General features: G+C 27.6%; 3 protein-coding genes across 3 annotated transcripts; 2 read left to right on the forward strand and 1 right to left on the reverse strand.

Moving 5' to 3' along the window:
* The first annotated feature begins 7,712 nt into the window (after nucleotides 1-7,712).
* On the forward strand, nucleotides 7,713-12,080 carry LOC103573395 (lachesin). The gene is made up of 7 exons (XM_008552471.3): nucleotides 7,713-7,975; nucleotides 8,162-8,215; nucleotides 8,336-8,574; nucleotides 8,663-8,919; nucleotides 10,939-11,342; nucleotides 11,555-11,672; nucleotides 11,868-12,080. The coding sequence occupies exons 2-7, from the start codon at nucleotides 8,173-8,175 to the stop codon at nucleotides 11,887-11,889; spliced, it is 1,083 nt and encodes a 360-aa protein (XP_008550693.1). The 5' UTR covers nucleotides 7,713-7,975; nucleotides 8,162-8,172; the 3' UTR covers nucleotides 11,890-12,080.
* Nucleotides 12,081-13,064: 984 nt separating this feature from the next.
* LOC103573394 (uncharacterized) lies at nucleotides 13,065-15,389 on the reverse strand. Its single transcript, XM_008552470.2, has 5 exons — nucleotides 15,075-15,389; nucleotides 14,721-14,978; nucleotides 13,701-13,938; nucleotides 13,449-13,630; nucleotides 13,065-13,372 (listed from the first exon to the last, which is right to left on the reverse strand). The coding sequence occupies exons 1-5, from the start codon at nucleotides 15,216-15,218 to the stop codon at nucleotides 13,166-13,168; spliced, it is 1,029 nt and encodes a 342-aa protein (XP_008550692.1). The 5' UTR covers nucleotides 15,219-15,389; the 3' UTR covers nucleotides 13,065-13,165.
* A 2,700-nt stretch (nucleotides 15,390-18,089) lies between these two features.
* On the forward strand, nucleotides 18,090-19,116 carry LOC103573393 (SWI/SNF-related matrix-associated actin-dependent regulator of chromatin subfamily A containing DEAD/H box 1 homolog). Its single transcript, XM_053740822.1, has 5 exons — nucleotides 18,090-18,292; nucleotides 18,411-18,624; nucleotides 18,684-18,695; nucleotides 18,755-18,876; nucleotides 18,954-19,116. Exons 1-5 carry the CDS (start codon nucleotides 18,090-18,092, stop codon nucleotides 19,114-19,116), a joined length of 714 nt encoding a protein of 237 aa, XP_053596797.1.
* The last annotated feature ends 279 nt before the right edge of the window (nucleotides 19,117-19,395 follow it).

The raw sequence follows: 19,395 nt of genomic DNA on the forward strand, positions 1-19,395 counted from the left end.
AGTAATTTTTTTTTGCCGTTATATTTAAATGTTCTTTAAAAAGATTTCATTGTCGTCTATTTAAACATGTTCTATCAATAATCATAATTATATTATAGTTGTTATAAAAATAAACATTATCAGAGTGAATGAACGTTAAATTACTCCATGACGCGGAAAAATTTTAATTATTTATTAATGTGTTACTACATTTAGAAAGAGCTCAAAATAGACTTAATTTAGCACCTCGTGGTGTCAAAATTAAATTTGGCGATGTTAAAATACCGATGGTAAATCGGAGTAAGAAAAAAATTTCACGTATAGAAATTAGAAAAAAAAATGTATTACATATCGAATTTCTAAAATTAGAAAATTGTCTAACTCCATTTCAGAAAATCCTCCATTTATGCAAAAAAAAAAGGAAGTTAAAAATTTTTTTTCATCTAAATATCAATTTCATATCTAGTATATGTATAGTATTTTCATTTCATCACTTATGAAAAATAATCAGTTAGACACTTTGCTTATTTAATGAATATTTTCTGGAGGAAATTTAAATTTTGATATGTACTTATTTAAATAATTATTTATATTATACATAATTTATTTCAAATTACACAATGTAACACCCACCATCTCAATCACCAATAATTAAATTAATTAATTTGTAAAATTTTAAGGAAACACTTGGTTTTATTTATAAAAATATTTAAAAATAAATTGTTTGTTGAATAATTTATAATCTTTATGAAAAAAAGTTGAGAAAAAATGAATAACTTACCGAAAAAAAAGAGTTTCTGGATCGGGTTCGTTATCATTGGATCCTCCAGCGGCACCGTTTTGTAAATTTGAATGTTTTGCCGCTTGTTCATCATCAAATGGACCATCTTCGAGAGTCGGTGTAACGGCTAATGAATTTACTTCTGACATTGCTGGTGTTAATTTTGGTCCTGTAATTTTATTAAGAAAAACGTCAATCAAATAATTGTGTGCAAAAAAGTTCGATAATTTTTCGCTTTTCGGGAAAAATATAAAATGAAAAAAATAGTCATTTTTTATTAATGGTTACTCTTCAACTAATTCAAATGTTTTCGCGCCATCAGAAGATTTGTTAGGATTAATATTTTATAAGCGTTTCAAATTAATCAGTTTTTCTTCAGTCCATTAAATGAATAAAGAAATTTCAATTTTTAGTTACTCTCAATGTCATTGGAATTAAATTTTGAAATGAATTTTTGGTCAGTAATAAAAGATGTTTATTAATTCGTCGCAACGGTGGTTAACAAACTAACCACCTCATGCCTTGAAGCTTTACATGATAGAATATTTTTTCTACTGCAGCCCTAACCATTTAATAAATATGTAATAGTTTTGTTTGTAGAGTTGTATATGGAAAAGTGGGTGTGAGAATTAAAACAGTATAAAAATAGAAAAAAAAATTATCTCTTCTCAGGTTGCCACGATCCTAACTTGAAGAGTTAAAATTTCAAGTTAATTTCATTCTAAAATCAATCAAATCAGTAATTTACACTTTTTATTTTGTTCTTGTTTATTTATTAAATATATTTTTTATAATTACTAAGCATATATAGGGGAGTGAAAGACAAAACGAAGTACTTTAGGAAATAGTAAGTTTTTAAGAACTCAAATATGTTGAATATTTTTAACACAATTATTGAATGTAAAGATAGAAAAAAAATTTTTAATAGTTTTTTATCATAAAACAAAAGTCATTGATATTTTTCGAGTGAGTTTCGATTTTTGTAAAAGTTTTAACAAAAAAAAAATTTGAAATAATGCTCAATTACATTTATACAAAATGGGAGTATTTAAAAAACAAACTTTTTTTATAAAATTTTGAAGGTGCCCCACTTTGTCCCTCTTTCCGTTAGACTTGTCTCAACTCATTGACATTTTACAAAAAATTACTGCTCAATTAATTTCTACTAATGTACCACAGAAAAAAATTTTTTTTAAAATTTTATTGGTTGAATTAAAAAATTTGTTTAAAAGTTCATTTAAAAAATCAATTAATTATAAAAGTATCGTATAACTAAATATTGTTTACACACATCACATACACTTTGATATAATTTTTAAAAAAATCAAATTTAATTTCTCAAATCGAAATATCAACACCAATGTAAAAAATGATTTTTAACAGTAAAATTTAAACGATATCAAGAAATTTATTTGCGGTAAAAAATTCATTATTTTTATATCGATACAATACTATGTTAGTTTCTATTTCATTGATTTATTTTTTTTTTACATTAATATTTTTATTAGCATCCCCAATCTCCATGGCTCTATTCAAGTTCGCAAGACCAACTAAACTTCTATTGAACCAAATATAATTTCTGACACACTGACATTTATAGATAGTTATTGTTATATAATAATAATATATAGAAGTGGACATATAACTCTCAAATAAGTAATATCAGCTAAAGTTGGAAGTAATCGATTGCTACAAAATCTATATTTATAAATTCTGAAAAAGATGTAATTTTAAAAGTGTCCTTTTTTTATTAATTTTTTAATCAATAAATATTTAAAAAGTGTATACTAGATGTATCTTTTAGTATTAAACCGTCGATTTAATTGAAATTGATTGATCTATTCATAAATAAAAAATAAAAGCAAGCAAGTAAGGTGGAAAAAAAAATAATTTAGGGAGGAAATAGTAGCAATAAAGTAAAAGATCGCGTGACAGTTATCCATTACTGGAATTATGTGCAAAAAATGATGTCACAATAATGATATACAGATAGAAAAGAATATTAATAATGTGTGTGTACTACACATAAATATACACAACAAGATATAACTTTTTATTGTCACTAAATAAAAATGCTGACCGCTTATATTTATAACAGCACGTGGTTTAATAAAATTTTTTTGCTTAATCACGATTAGAAAAAAAATATAGTATCTTTTTAAAATTTACAATTTTTTAAAAGTAATTTTTATGGAATATTAAAGATCTTTTGTACAATCAACGTGACAAAATATTTACATAAATAAAAATTTTAGTGAAAAATAAAAAAACTCACCAAAAGCATCACGAACAGTAAGATCAGAAGACATCGGATAGACAGCAGCTGCAGAGGCTTTTTTATTTCTCGGACTGGTAACTTTTATGTCAACATTTATTCTATGATCATCGTTTTTCCCAGGCTTGTAAGAAATATTTCTTCCTCTGAAAGAACACTTTTCTCCATCACCATCATCTGTTATAACTGTTGTGTCAGCTTCCGGCATCGTTATATTTTTCAAATGTTTAAGAATACTTTCACTTATTGACGAGTGTCGCCGAAATACTGGCGAGTTTTGCGGCGTTGAGGTAAGAGATACGTCCGGAGTACCAATCGAACGAACAAGATCACTGAGCTGTGATTTTGACGGACTCGGTTCACCAATTTGGGCTGCCAATGAGTTGTTACGACTTGGTCTGCGACTATGAGTGTCCTGGAAAAAATATAATTACATTTATAATTTTTTTTGATAGGTAAAAGACCTAGTACCCGATCAGGGAATTAGTACCCGATCACTTTATATATTTGGATATATAAATACATGAGTGATTAGGTATGAATTCCCTGATCGGGTACTGGGTCTCTTACTTTGCTTTTAGGAAAAGAAGAAAAAAGTAAATTTAAAATACCAGAGTTTCGTCTTGGAGGATGACGGTGTCAGCCATCGGATTGACAACCTCCGGAAACGTAAAAGTAGTTGACGAGTTGCATGTGAGGTAGCTCGGACTGCACCCAGCAAGATCACTGAGTGGAGGAGGAAATGGTAGGAGAGCTTTACTTGCCACGACAAGTTGCATTTGTCGGACGTTGTCCTCCCTACTCACTACATCGTTCTCGTCATCCAAGCCCTCGTCCTCGTCGCGGGTATTAATCGACATCGATCAATGATATTTAAACAGAATAAAAAAAATAATAATAAACTAATGGTAAATGTCTGTACGGCTCTGTTTCCTCGATTAGATTATTAATACTGAGATCGATATGTATGACCGCTGGGAAAATTGTTTTCCACGGCCTTGGCACCACTGACTTTAATGCTACTACCGTTATTACACTTTATTATTTTTTCAAAAATATTTATCCTCAATTTAATCATTTTTTTTTTTTATTCAATTTATAATAATAAATTTTATTAATTAATCACTGGCAGTTTCTCACGCCGGTAACATAAAAAATAAAATGAGATTTTAATCAGTTAAAAAGAACAAATAATTATTTTATTGACACTAAATTATTACCTTGAACTCAATTACAAAAATTTAAACATAATTTATTATTCGTTTTTTAGTGTTATCATAAATCACTTGAAGTCAATTTAATTTGAAGTAAAGAAGAAAAATTTTAAAAATTAAATTTTATTTTTAAACTCACGAGATATTTTCGTATTTTATTGATAGTGATTAAAAATAACAAATCGATATTGAAGATAGTGGGTGGATAGATAAATTAACGAGTAAAGACATTTTTATAGCAAGTGATATACCAATTGACGTTATGTAGAAACGGTATAAACGGCAAGTAAACCGACGACTAACTATAACGCACCGAGCAAACTATTAGCAAGAAGACATAACAGTTAACGGGGGTTGTTCCGGTTGTTCATGCGTCCACGTGCGTTCTCGTCGATATTTAACGACTAGACTACTGGTTGGACTGGCCCTTGCAAACACTACTAGTGATTCGATTCATTACTTTCACATACGTCCATATACTGCCTATAATAGAATAGACAATAACCAACATATAATACAGCTCAGTACTTGTTAGCCGGGTAGACTGGGGACACTGGGACACGCAACTGATCGTGACCCGTCCATGGAATTCTGCATTACCCTGCTTTTAATTATTAAATAATTTCATTTTATTTATCATTTTTTCTACCCACACAGAAACAAAGGATTTCTTCGCCCAAAAATCTTTTGCATTATAATTAAAAACAAAAATTTTCTTCGGGCGAGTAAAAATTTTTATTTTTATTTCATGGTGCAAAATATTTAATGCACCATTAGTAGTTCTATTAATTTGCTCTGTAGCCGTACTGCAAAATTTTAAATGCTTATATAGAAAAAAAATTCTTTACTAAAAATAAATTTTTTTGACTCAAGACAACTTTTTTTTGTGATAAGAATAAAATATATTTGATGTAATTGCTATGGTTACATTGAAGGAAACATTATAAAAATATTTTTATTAGCTATCTTATTTTTAATATCAAGATTATTTATTTATTAATAAACTAGTTAATGTAATGAGTATCAACGCGAATATGAATAATAAATAGTTTTTTTTTTTTCTATTTTCTGTTCATTAATTCGCGTGATTCCATTGCAACGACACTGACAATGATAAATTGCAGTTTTAAAGATGATTTAAGTACTAAGAGCTTGCAGTTTCATTAGACTCGATATGTCTACAATTACATTCATGAATTTAAATTTGATGACAGAGATGCTATTGATCTTAATAACTAATTAGTTATTAAGAATTGTTAAATGTAATTACGTTATTAACATTTGTTGTTCTCCGACAAAGAATAATATAATTACTTAGATTATAATTGCCAGATAGAGTAACGGTGGTATAAATAAATATATTTATGTTATGTAAACTAATGAAATAGAAAATAAAGCCATTCTATTATGTAGGTCCAACAATTTATTACTATATTTTTTTCTGTACATGTTTATTTATTGCACAATAAATTAATAACCCCTTGACATGGCCAAAAAATTATTATTTGTCTATCTGAGCCATATCGTTTTTATTCAGCAGTTTAAAAAAATGTTTAAAAACAATTAATTATACTCGTTCCAGTGATTATACTATCATTATTATTAGTAGTAATAATATTTTATAAATATTATCAGTATTAAAAATATAAAATTCACAAAAATTTGTGGCCTTAGTATAATTTATAATAATTTAATATTTAATATATAATTTTAATTTTGATAAACTATAAGTATTTCTCATCTAATACAGTTATGATTATAGTTTTATTAAATTTCTCGAAATTACTCTGAAAAATGTGTTTATGATTACCCTGATCAAGAAATCTAATTTGAAATAATTCTAGCGTTCAAATTATTTAAAGTAATTCTGAATTGTCCGAAGAACCAGAAATTGCGATATTATTTTCTAATTCAATTTAATTTTAAATGATTCGAGAGTTTAAATCATTTCAAATAATTTCAAATTATAAAATAATATTTTGTTACTTTTTAATTAAGTATGGTTTGAAATGATTCGTTCAAAAATTTATACTCGAAAGAAAAATAATTCAGACAACTTGGAATAATTCAAAATAATTAAAAGTTACGTAATCTCACATCATTCCAAATCAGATTTTTTAATCAGGGTACGCCAATTTTTTGCTATAAGATTAAAAAACTATAATTTTTTTTTATTTTCAATTTTTGCCTTGAAGTTTTCAAAACTATAACTGCATAATTTTTTTCGATACTATTCCAGTTTCTGCTTAAAGTTTAAAAAACTCAGTACTGTTCTTCTACAGAAGATTCTTAAATGACAAAATATTTGACTTTCAATACTAATATAGAGTTCTTTTGACTTTAAACCATGTATTCTGAATTTTTCAGAGAAAATAAGATTTTTAAAGTCTTATTCTTAGTTTTAAAAGAATATTCTCATTCTTATAACCCTGATTAAAAGAAACAATTCGAAACAATTTGAAATGTTAAATGCCCATAAGAAGGGTGATTCAAAGTATTCAAAAGCATTAAAAAGTATTTAAAATTTTGTTTTTCTAATCGTATTCAAGTATCTGCGTGTTTGTATTCTTCCGAGTAAATATTTGTTTAATCATAGTAAAAATATACTCCAACCAAGTAATATTTTCTTGATTTAAGAATTTTTATACTTACTTTAAGAAAATATTCTTGGCTGGAGTAAATTTTTACTAAGATTAAACAAATAATTTTCTCGGGAGGATACAAACACGTAGATACTTGAACACATGATGCTGAAATTAGCCGACGTCTATTAAATTTTAAATTTTTAAAAAATTGATAAATTAAGAAAAAACAAGAATTTTAAAAAAATGCACCTATAGTTTTTTAAATTTTCTAGATGTGCATATTTTTAGTTTTTTTTTTTTTTTTTTTTTTTTTTTTTTTTTTTTTTTTTTTCAAATTAAGTCGTTGAAAACAAAATTTGAAAGTTTTTAATTGTCGGCTACCTTCAGGATCATTTGAATACAGTACTTTTTTTTCAGTGTAAGGGCGCAGTGTCACTGTCCATAAGAAGGGCGATTCAAAAGTATTCAAAGCATTCAAAAGCTTAAAAAAGTATTTAAAATTTTTTTTCTAGTAGTTTCAAATCATATCTTTTAATAAGGTAAGATAAATATTTTCACAAGGGCGGTATATTTGTATTTTATTTAAGATTAAATTTTTTCTCCAGTTCTAATTTTGGGTATTCAAATAATTCATATTTTTCATCAGTTTTAAATACTAATAATAACAACAATAATAATAATAATAATCAACCGGTCAGCGGATGCGCCACGACAAGCAGAAAGTAAATTTTAAATCAATATATATTTAAAAGAACTTGAAAAACAATATGTAGTAATAAAAAAACAATACTTTTAGTTTTTTAGTCACTCATTTGACTTAACTGCTGCATGGTTTACAAAAGTATATAAGTATGTGAGTATGTACAATACTGAGTGTTTGTTTAGGGCTCGATAGTAGTAGTGGCAACCGGTGGCGTCATAACTACTCGATGAGTCGCCATATTTGTTGTAAGCAAGCGATTACTCTTGGCCGCATCAACATAAATTGAAACTCTCACTCATATCAACCGCTATATATATACATTTATACATATACACTAAAGAGTTGTAAGAGTGAGTAAGCGTGAGTACAACTGAGTTGTCGTCGGACACCTGTGAGTGCCTGTGAACAATTATTTAAACTATATTTTTTTAAAATAAGGTAATAATAAAATTTAACTATTTAAATCAAGCTAGCATTACAAGTTTTGTCTATATCGTGGTGATCAATACTTGAGTCTTGTTTACAAACTTAAATTTCTTAAAAAACAATTCGATTCTATAAATTATATTAAAAAATTGTTATTATGTATACATGTAATTTAAATTTACTCTGATACATTTCCAGGGCGTGTCACGATGAAGTTTATAATATTAATTGCTACTGTATTTATACAAACAAGTAAGTATTTCAATTATTATTTTATTTCATTTTATTTATTTAATATGTGAATATTTTATTTCATGACTAAGTTTAAGATGACATTCAAAGTACAAATAATTATATGTTCAAATTTTTTAGTAACTTGTCAAAGGGCTCCGACGATATCATATATATCACAGGAACAAATAAAAGATATTGGCGGTACTGCAGAATTACAATGTTCTGTTCAATATGGTCAAGATTATCCAGTTTTGTGGGTTAAAATTGATAAACAGTCGAACGACCAAACTCCACTTTCTTCTAAGACGTCACTTATCATTCGTGACAGTAGATTTGCTCTCAGATACGACACAGCAACTTCTACATATACTCTTCAAGTATGTAGTAAATTTAACAATTCTATTTAAATTTTAAATATTTAACAATTTATTTATGTATAAATAAATAAATGTATTTTTTTTTCAGGTGAAAGACATTCAAGAGACTGACGCTGGGCATTATGAGTGCCAAGTACTTATATCTCTAAATAATCGAATTCGTGCAGGTGTTGAACTTCAAGTTCGTCGTGCTCCATTTATTAGTGACAATTCAACACGTGCTGTAGTTGTCAGTGAGGGTGAACCTGTCCAACTTGAGTGCTATGCCGGTGGTTTTCCTACTCCTAGAATTTATTGGCGTAGAGAAAATAATGCCATTTTACCCACAGGCGGTTCTGTTTATCGGTATGGTTATCATATTTTTTTTCCTCTATACTTGTCAATTTTATTTAAAAATAATTTTAATTGAGTGATAACTGTATTGATAGCCAGGCTTTCTGATCAGGAAGCTAGTGTACATTAGTTACGACCAACTTGACGACAACTTTAAACTTTTGTAACTGTTGACTGCAAGTTGTCACCAACTTTCTGGGAAAATTGAAGGCAACTGTGTCAACTAATGTAATCCCAACTTTTGTCATCAACTTTCTCAGAAAGTTGACATCAACTTATGGAAAGGCCAACTTAGTGACAAGTTGCTGTAGTAGGTTGTCGCCAACTTGCTGTCAACTTGACTATCAGGGTGCAAACTATTTTTTATTCAATTTGACTCACTCATAAAAGCTGAAAATTTCGTTTTCTTTAAAAAAATTTTCCTTTTCGCCCTCGAGTAAACAAATGAAACTGTCCTTGTTGCACTTGTAAAATAAATGGAGGCTTTGTCCATTTTTTCTCGCAATCAAATGAAAACTTTCGATAAATTAGACCCAGAATCGCTTGATTATACAGTAGATATATGTCTTATAATTAGAGATTCAAGTTAAAAAAAAACGGGAAAAATTATCGGAAACTCCTCTGAAGACAGTACAATTTTATAATACTTATTTTTTAAATCTATCAAGTATATAATTAATATTAATTAAATTGTAATTTATTTTAATGCATGAAAAATTTTGGTCAATTGATTTATCAGTCAGAACAGGTAGTCTAGTCTTATATTCTGTAAATAGATGGTTGCCAGGGCAATACGACTGCCCAATTTCACAACTCAGCAAGAGCTAAATCTTTTTTTATTTAAAATTTTTAAACTCTGACGTCTTACACATCACTCGATACTTTTTGTTTTTTTATTATAATATCAAACTAACATATTTTTTAAATTAAAAACTTGTTTTTTTTTTTAACAATATTTTCATGTTTTGTATTTATGAGGAATTAAAAATAAAGAAAGAATTGACTTTTACTGGGTTTGAAAGTCAGACGAATACGTATTGATGCATCAACGTGATAATAATGTCAATACGAAAAAATCTCAATGACGAACTTGATTTTAAAAATAGTATCTTTAAATTTGGTAATTATTATTTTCGGCAGAGAAAACTTGCTGGCTTACAAACTAATAAAAACTAATAACTTTAAATGTTGAGTATTAATTGACATAATTATTAAAAAAGTTTATTTCGAATACAGAAAGATATATTTTTGTTTGTAATTTTATTTTCTTAATTTATGAAAAAATTAACAGTCAACAGTAATATAGTTTAAAAATTTATAAGTGAAACAAACTTTACTTCGAAAAATATGTACATATTTATAATATCCTAGATAGCCACGATTGCTCAGCTCAAGTTTGCTTTCATTTTACCGTCAAATATTAGTCGTAGATTTCAGGAAAAAATTAACCGAGCCGATTTCCTTTCAAATTGACATCAAATATACACCAACTGTTGCTCAGTTTTATAACTACAATATGAGCGCAACATATATTGAAAATTGACAGAAAGTTCACTGCAAATTTAGCTCTTCAATTTTACTACCAATTTGCCGTCCAGTTCCCTCCACAGATTTCAGTCAATTTGAATTTTCAAGTTGACGGCAATTTGCTGTCAAAGTGGCTATTGGGTATACAGTCACTTAATTAAAAATTTTTTTATCGCATGTGCTATTCTTCCAGCAAACAAAGGCAAAAATTTAAACTAAGGTTTAAATCTAGTGAAAAATAGTATACACCCCACAGAGGAAGGTAGGATGTCCCAATCAGCGAGTTAGAATCCCCTGCTTTCCTCCCTTGGCGTGTAATATACTATAGTTTAAATAGAATTAAAATTTTATACACTATTTGTTATAGTATTGAATTGGAACATTAAATCTTGTTTATTTTAAAAATTATAAACAGATTTGACTCAATTATAATTATTATTTTAAGTGTTAAGTATTAAACAAGACTAATAAATTAAAAATAATATTTTATTGTTTGGTGTACAGAGGAAATATATTAAAAATAGCATCAGTACGTAAAGAAGACCGTGGAACATATTATTGCGTTGCCGATAACTCAGTTGGACGAGGAGCAAGACGAAATATCAATGTCGAAGTTGAATTCGCTCCAGTAATAACAGCACCTCGACCACGTTTGGGTCAAGCATTGCAGTTCGACATAGATTTGGAGTGTCATGTTGAAGGATATCCAGTTCCTGCAATAACTTGGATATACAATGATGTAGAATTGTCAAATAATCAGCACTACACTATATCCCATTTTGCTACAGCCGATGAGTATACCGATTCTACACTTCGTATAATTACTGTTGAGAAGAGGCAGTATGGAGATTATATTTGTCGTGCTTTCAATAAACTTGGTACTGCTGAAAGTAAAATAAATCTTTATGGTAAGATTTTATAATTATTGTTGTTATTATGCTATAAAGATATTTTATATTTCAAATTATACTTGCCTGTATTCGTTTATATATTATTCACAAGTATATTTTATCGATAATTGTAGTTTATATTGGTGCTGGCTTTGTGTAAATTTTTAAATATTCTTTTATTAATTTAGTAGTAAGCATGTTATTAGATTTTTGTTAATTTATCTCCACAGAAACAATTATTCCGGTATGTCCACCTGCTTGTGGTCAAGCCAAATACGGAGCTGGTGCTATTCCAGTTTCATCTGGACCTCTCATAGCTTTTGTGTTGATAATCGCTGCCTTGTACAAGTAAGTATTATTATTTATGTCTTTTTTTTTTTTGCTACTCAGCATCTTTACTATAAAGCGAAATTATTTTGAGCTGATTAATTTCCATAAATGTCTTTTGCATACTCCCAAAATTTAATTACATATTAATTTCTAGCTTAGTAATAAAAAAAAATAACGATAATAATAAATAAATTTTATTTAATTCTGTTTCAGAAACATCAATGCCAAATATTAATTTTCCCGGGTTACTTTCGTCGACGGGACATAGAAATTTTTTATCCAAGTGGCTTCTAGCAATTTTCGGAATAACAATATTACAAAAGGTTTAAAGTTTAACGAGTTTTCTCGACGTTTTTATATAAAAAAAAAATATTTTCCCTGACGATTTAGATATTTAAATACTCGACAACATCGAAATTTTTTTTTTAAAATTATTCTAATTTAAATAGATCTGAAGATTTTCTCTCTAATAATAATTATAATGAAAAATAATTAAAATATGTAGAAAGTTGTGATCTGATCTCGTAAATTATAAAATTTTGAGAGATCTATTTTAGTGAAAACAATCATGTAACGTAAATATGTTTGCACTAGACAGTTGATATTTTATTACTATAAAACTAGTGATTTGTCATGAGGAACAAAAAAAATACTTAGCTCAATAAGTAATAGTAGTCTTAAATTACCTAAGAAATAATAATAAAAAAATAAGAAATGTTAATAATTATAAATGGCTCCGAAGACAGCGCAACAAATCTCTATAGATTTTTATATAAATTTTGTACTTTTAATACTGATGATAATATATAGTATCATTATTACCACTAATAATGATAAGAAACAATTAAAAAAATAATAATAATAATCACTGCCACAAGTATGATAAATTTTTACTAAGAACTTTTTTTAAAACTATTCAGTATTCACTTTTTTATATCTTATCGTTTTTAATAAATAAATAAAAACGATAAGATTGAGATTAATAAACAATCATTTACTTGTCGTGTCAAGGGGTCATTAATTTATCATGCAGTAGAATGAACTTATGTACTATAATTAACGGAATCGATTACAGACGTTATTAAATACTTTATTTTAAATTTATATTAATTTATTACGTCTTTTATCGTTTGCCGTGCACAGATACCTGTACCACTCACAATGTAGTAATGATTTTTAAAAATATATTATTAGATTATTATTATTATTATTTACACGTGCTAATTATATCCAAGCACGTTTGAAACATATCGGCAGCACAATTTTAATAATTAAAAAAAAATGAATATCTATAATTAGATATTTATAATTTTACTTAAATTTTTTTACAATTGTTGGGATTTTTAATATAAAAAACAGGAAGATAAAAAAAAATCACGACAATCAATTATTGACAAACTTTTATAGAAATATACTAGTAATTTTTTATTTTATTTTGTATAACATTTTTGTACCTTAATTAAAAATAAATTCTTTGATGTAATATTAATTAATACATAATTTATTTCTAATTATTGGCATTTAAATACAGCTTTACTGACTTCACCTTTACGAAGTGCGTCAAGGGCTTCTTTGTACTCGGATAATTTGTAAATCTTAATTCCTAGTTTATTGTAATCGAGATAATTACTGGCCATTGCTTGGACTAGTGCCAATCCTTTGGTAAAAGTGAATGGGTTAATCATTACTCCTTTGATAGTTAACTCATTCATATAAACCTAGAGTGTAATTTAAAATATTTGTATATGTACATATTTATTAGGCATAGATTAAGCAAACAATAGTTTTACTAACTTTAAACGGATTGATAGACATCGTCGCATCAGGATTCGCTACTCCGAAAACACAAAGACATCCACCGCGACGCAGAAGTGGTACGACAGCTTCCATAGCAGCTGCAGAGCCACTGCAGTCGATTGCCAGATCGAAATTTTCATTTTTCAAACCCTCCAAATCGTTAACATGGTAACCCAGATCTAAGTATTGACATATATGATATAATGTTAGGTAAGAATATAAATTTAAAAAATTTTTACTAATGCTTACTAAGTTTTTCGAACATTTGTTGTCTTTTTATTTGCCGCTCAGCAACGGTAACAGTCTTCCTCAGACCATTTATATGCAGAACGCAAGCCCAGAGTAATCCGATGATTCCCGCTCCAATAACAATTACTTTTTTGCCAATATTTACAGGGCTTATTAAATCCCAGCCATGAGCTATGCATGACAGTGGCTCAGTAAGAGCAGCCTGAGGCATTTCTACTCCTTCTGGCACTAAGTATACCTTCATAAATAACAATAATTAATTATCACGTTATTAATTTAATAATAGTAATTACGAGCAACCTGCAGTTATTTTGTAGCTGCCCGAGTATTACTGCCAAATTTATTAAATATGATTTGAATTTAATTGTTTATTAAAATCTCTAGTTTAAAATTAGTTCTATAATCTTTTGTTTATTTTTATTATCATTGAAATTCAGTAAGACAAATCTAATCATTAACTTATTGATTCGATGATTGTATCATGGGAATTAAAAAAAATCTACACAATAAAATTTTTTTTTATTAGTCGTCTATTGTATTTTTTTTCACTGATACCACTGATTTCTTATTTTTCCTTAATTATATATTTTTATAATAGTCACCGAAAAAATACCTACTTAAAAAACTTAAAACAAGTGACGACAAAAAGTAAATCACAAATAGTGGTAAAAAACCCATCTAAACGACTGTTTAATTGACATGAGACAGGAAAAACAACACAAATTTTTTCTGTCTCTGGAACCAACATTGGTATGTCGTATTCATATGAAAAAAGATGACTTTGAGACAAAAAAAAATTTGTCTTGTCCTTTTAAAAGACATCTTAAAGTTGATTCTGTGCTATTTGGGTGGCAATAAACTAGAATTGAAACTGAAAAGGCTCAAATTCAACCTAAGATCTTTTCAACGATATCAAATTTAATAACATCAACTAATTCTATCATAAAGATATGGCTGGAACAAAATTTTCCTTATTTTTTTTTTTTTAATAATATAGATAATGATGATTTGATAACTTACCTGATTATCTGGTACAAGTACATGAGTTGCCCATCCACCGTCTCGGAAAATTCCGATTGTGTTATTAATTCCACCATTCTCACAAAAATGGTATCGCCCAATACGACAATTATTGCACTTATTGCAGCCACTGTTGGGGTCTACTGCTACCCGCTGACCAATTTTAAATCCCGTGACTTCCTTGCCTATACTTTCAATAGTCCCGGAGAATTCATGCCCAAGAGTGAGTGGTCCATCATTTTTAGCGGGAAATGATCCCTAAATAAATTAAATTTAAGTAGATTATTAACTGGATCAATACTTAAAATTTGACAGGTATTATATTATGACTAGATTTAGTAATATGAACCTTACATCCAATATATGAAGATCAGTACCACATATTCCTGAGTAAGCGACTCTGATTAAAATTTCATTGCCCTTTGCTCTTGGAATAACACATGTTTCTAGAGTCAATTGCTTTTTTTTTGGGTCGAAACTCAAATATTCCATTTCCATAATTATTGTTTTATATTTATATGCGTTTGTACTTGGTATTATCGCGCACTCCCGACTGCGACTGATGCACAAATGTTTGCAGCGAAGTGCATTTGCACATTTATATAGATATATATAAATATATAGATATATAGAGCAGTCATAAATTACAGTAAAAATTTATCTCAATGCTGAGTGCGTACATAAGTAAATTGATGTTGATTCGCCAACTAATATAATGCTTTAGTAAATAGATAAAATCTCCATATTACATAATATAAAATAGAATAATGATAATAATAATAAACAACATAAATTTTTATTATTTTACAAATGTGTAAATATATACGTCACAGCTCTTATTAAAGTATAAAATTATTATTATTATTTTTGTTGTTGTTGTTGTTGTTGTACGATTAAAATAAAAAAATAATTTTTTTTTTGTACAGGATAAGAATAATTGTATTACATATATATATTGATCAAAAATTTTTCCGTTAATCAAATTTGATTCCTCTTATTTTCAGAAATGGATTCAATTAATAAAAAAATAATTATTTACTCATCTAACAGTAAAGCCACTCTGAAAATTTTGAAAAAGTCTACAAAATGCCACAAACGGCAACTCGGTAACTTAAAATACGGCTGAGTATTAGAGAATTGAAAAAAAAGTTCGATTCCCTATGCGTTTTAAATGGAAAAATTTAAAAATCAAAACAAAAGTAGAAGATCAAGGGCTAAAAATTTTAGGGAATTTTTTTTTTTATATATACATGAATATTTTGCCGTGAGAGTAAAAAAAATGTTCGTTTACGAATTACCCTAATATATATAGATTACCAATAATATATATACATGTATGTATTTATAAAAAATAAAGTTTTATAAATATAAGTAATGATGATTAAATATACATGCATTAATAGATTATGTATGCAAAAGTACATTTATATCTTATCATGTATGATAGCTTCACACACTGGTAAAATTAAATTTAAATATAAATAAAAAGCATTTGTATTCTTTTAAATAAACTTAGAATTCATGTGATTTGATCCATTATTTGAAAAAATGGCGAGTATTGAAAATTGTGGTCGTTTTTTAGAGCCGTATTTTAAAAATTTCAAATTGTCGGTATAACCGTATTCTTATTTATTAATTATATTTTTTCCATTACGTGTTCGAATTATAAATTGATAAAAAAATAATTGCAATATTAATTATTTCTCACAAAGTGATAGCTCATATCTGAGCACAAAATATTAATTTAATTTTTAATTAGATTTTTATCATTATAAAATACGTAATTTATTCATTTTCAAAAATCATCCTGCTTGCGTACTGATGGAAATTTTTAGAATTACATAAAACCCATTTTGTAATTAATCCAATGAACTTTAATAGATGGAGATGTATTCAGATATTATGAAATCATAGTAATAAAAATTGTTTTTTAATTTTTGTAAACACACGTAAAGAAATATCTATACTTTGAAAAGTTTTATATCGTAATGAAATAGAGCGCGCCTAAAAGTTAATACTAATTATTGACACAAATAAATTTTAGTAAAATTAGTGAATTCTAATTTTGAAATTTCGCACCAAGTTGGCGCTACTGCGCGTCGTTGTTTCAACGACCGCAATTAAGTTAGCGTGGAAATTTAATAAAATTTATCGAACCAACTATCAAAAAATTGCTCCTCAAATGCTCTATCCAGATCCGTAATTGCTCCAGTCATAAAATTAATATTTAATTAATTATCATCAATTAAAAATACAAAACTAATTTTGTATATAGCTCGATTAATAAATATTTTTTAAAATAGTTATTGCCGTCATTAAATAGCTCCCTTTTTTTCTATCGAAAACATTGATTTATTTAGCGAAATATTTAAATTTAATACTAATAAATTGAAATCTTAATTACAATGCAAATTAATTAAACTGTGACGTCACAGGTCATAGTGGGGGCAGCCCAGGAGTGGGGGAAGTTATGTACATGAGTACAAACATAAGTCGCTAGGAATTTTTACATGAGTGTCGAGCCTAAACAAATGGTCTTACAGAATACAAATATAAACAAATAAATACAAATATTTAAATAAATAAATATATGTATATGTTAATACGTATAAATTGTTATTTATTAAATAATAAAATTAGTATCGATTAATAATTTATAATTATTAAAATCAATAACAATAATACCAACAAAGTTCCATTGGTTTTCTACAATGGATAATTGAAGTATTGCTATTGAAAGAGGTTAGTTTTTAATTTTCATAATTATTTTCTAATTGAACGTATTACTATTATTTGCGGTTATTATAAAAAAAAATGGTAAACTTGAATAATGGAGTAAAATATAAAAAGGTTATTACTGAAGTTTATAAAACCATATTTGCTTATATATACTCTAGGTTACTCAGGTATGCTTAATAACCATGCAAATAATAAATACATATTTAAATCAAGGAATTATTTAAATTTGTTATACTATTCAGTTGTCTTTAATTGTGTTTTTTTTTTCGAACAGGTGAATAATCTGCAATAAAGGAAAAAAAATATATATATAGATATATATATATATATATACATGAAAGAAAAGAAAAATACAGCAAAACCCATTGTACTAGGGTATACAGTTGATGCCGTTTTTACTCTTAAACTCGAGCTCTAGGTATCCAATGTAATTGTGTATATAACGATTGATCGTATTTATATAGAGTTTGCTATTAACTTTTAAATCTACTAGGCAATTGTCTCATCGCACGACATTATAACGTGTTAGTAAAGTACAAAATTATATTAAAAGTATCTAGCACTTACAGTATATACTTATACATATATACTTATACAGTATATACTTATATATATACACATTATCTACTCATGCAAAAATGTATTTTCACGAGCGTCAGTGCATCATTATTTGTCAAGACTGCCAAGACCAAGTTTGCTGGTGCCATGTCCGATTTAAATACAAATAATAATAATAATAATAATAATCAGGACGCTATTAGTCCAACTTTATCCAACAATCTCCGAAGATGTAGCTTTCAAAAGAAATCTTTTGATAAATTAAAAATGTGTCAGTATTTTTTTTTTTTGCTTTGAGCTTCAAACAGGTTGGTTAAATTTTTTGTTTATTATTAAATGATAAAAATCAGCTGATATGAGTATTGTTAATAACTGTTATTTTGTCGTTTAAAGAGCTGATTCAGATAGCAATCAAGCGAGTCCAGACATTCAAGTTCGTCAGAAGGCGGTAAATCGCATTAAAAATAGTGACAGTGATGCCGGTCCACCTGCCAAATCTTATGATAATAAACAGTTGGATTCTGACAGTATGGATAATGATGAAACTAGTGACAAAGATGAAAAGTTAGCGTACCTAATTAACTTACATCAAGATCGTTACACTGATGTTTATATAAATTTTATTTTTTTAAATATTTTATTTATATTATTTATTTATTTAAATAGATTATTCAACAAGTATTAAGTAGCGTTAATTAAGATTTAGATAAAGCTAAAGCTAAATTAAGTGCTTACAGGAAAAAAAAAATAATTCATCAAAATCAAATAAAACTAAACGTCGAAAACGTCGTGATATGGATGAGGAAGATGGTGACGTTGATTTTGATGAAAAAACTTACAAAGGCAAAGTATTTGATAGGTAATTTATTAAATAAATATCTCTGATGTTAATATAACGAATATTTTTAGTTTTTTAATAAATAAATCAATTTTTAGTGATGATGATTCAGATGTTGAAATTTCAAACAAATTAACTGGTGACAAAAAAGCAGTATCAGATGTTATGCAGACTGCGTTGTTGTCTGAGCTACTGCTGATGCATCAGTGCTCGCAGAAAAAGGCCGAAGCGATAATAACCGCTCGGCCATTCGATGACTGAAGGGATCTGGTGGATAAGTTCCAGCACAACAGAAATCTTGACACGGAGTTACTTAATTAAGCTCATGTACTACTGGCGACTCGTAACGTAGTGAAGGCACTTATGAAAAAGTGTCTGCGACTATCGGTAAATATGGAGAAAGCTGTCGCAGCTGGTGCTTCGATGGTTAAGGAGCAAACTAAAAGTTTTAATCCAGAGTTTAAGTTGATGGCTTATCAAATGGTCAGTCTTAATTGGCTCGCTGTACTCCATTCGCATAATGTCAATGGTATTCTTGCT

Source organism: Microplitis demolitor, chromosome 1 (genome assembly GCF_026212275.2).
Source record: "Microplitis demolitor isolate Queensland-Clemson2020A chromosome 1, iyMicDemo2.1a, whole genome shotgun sequence".
In the NCBI taxonomy this organism is placed as follows: Eukaryota; Metazoa; Arthropoda; class Insecta; order Hymenoptera; family Braconidae; genus Microplitis; species Microplitis demolitor.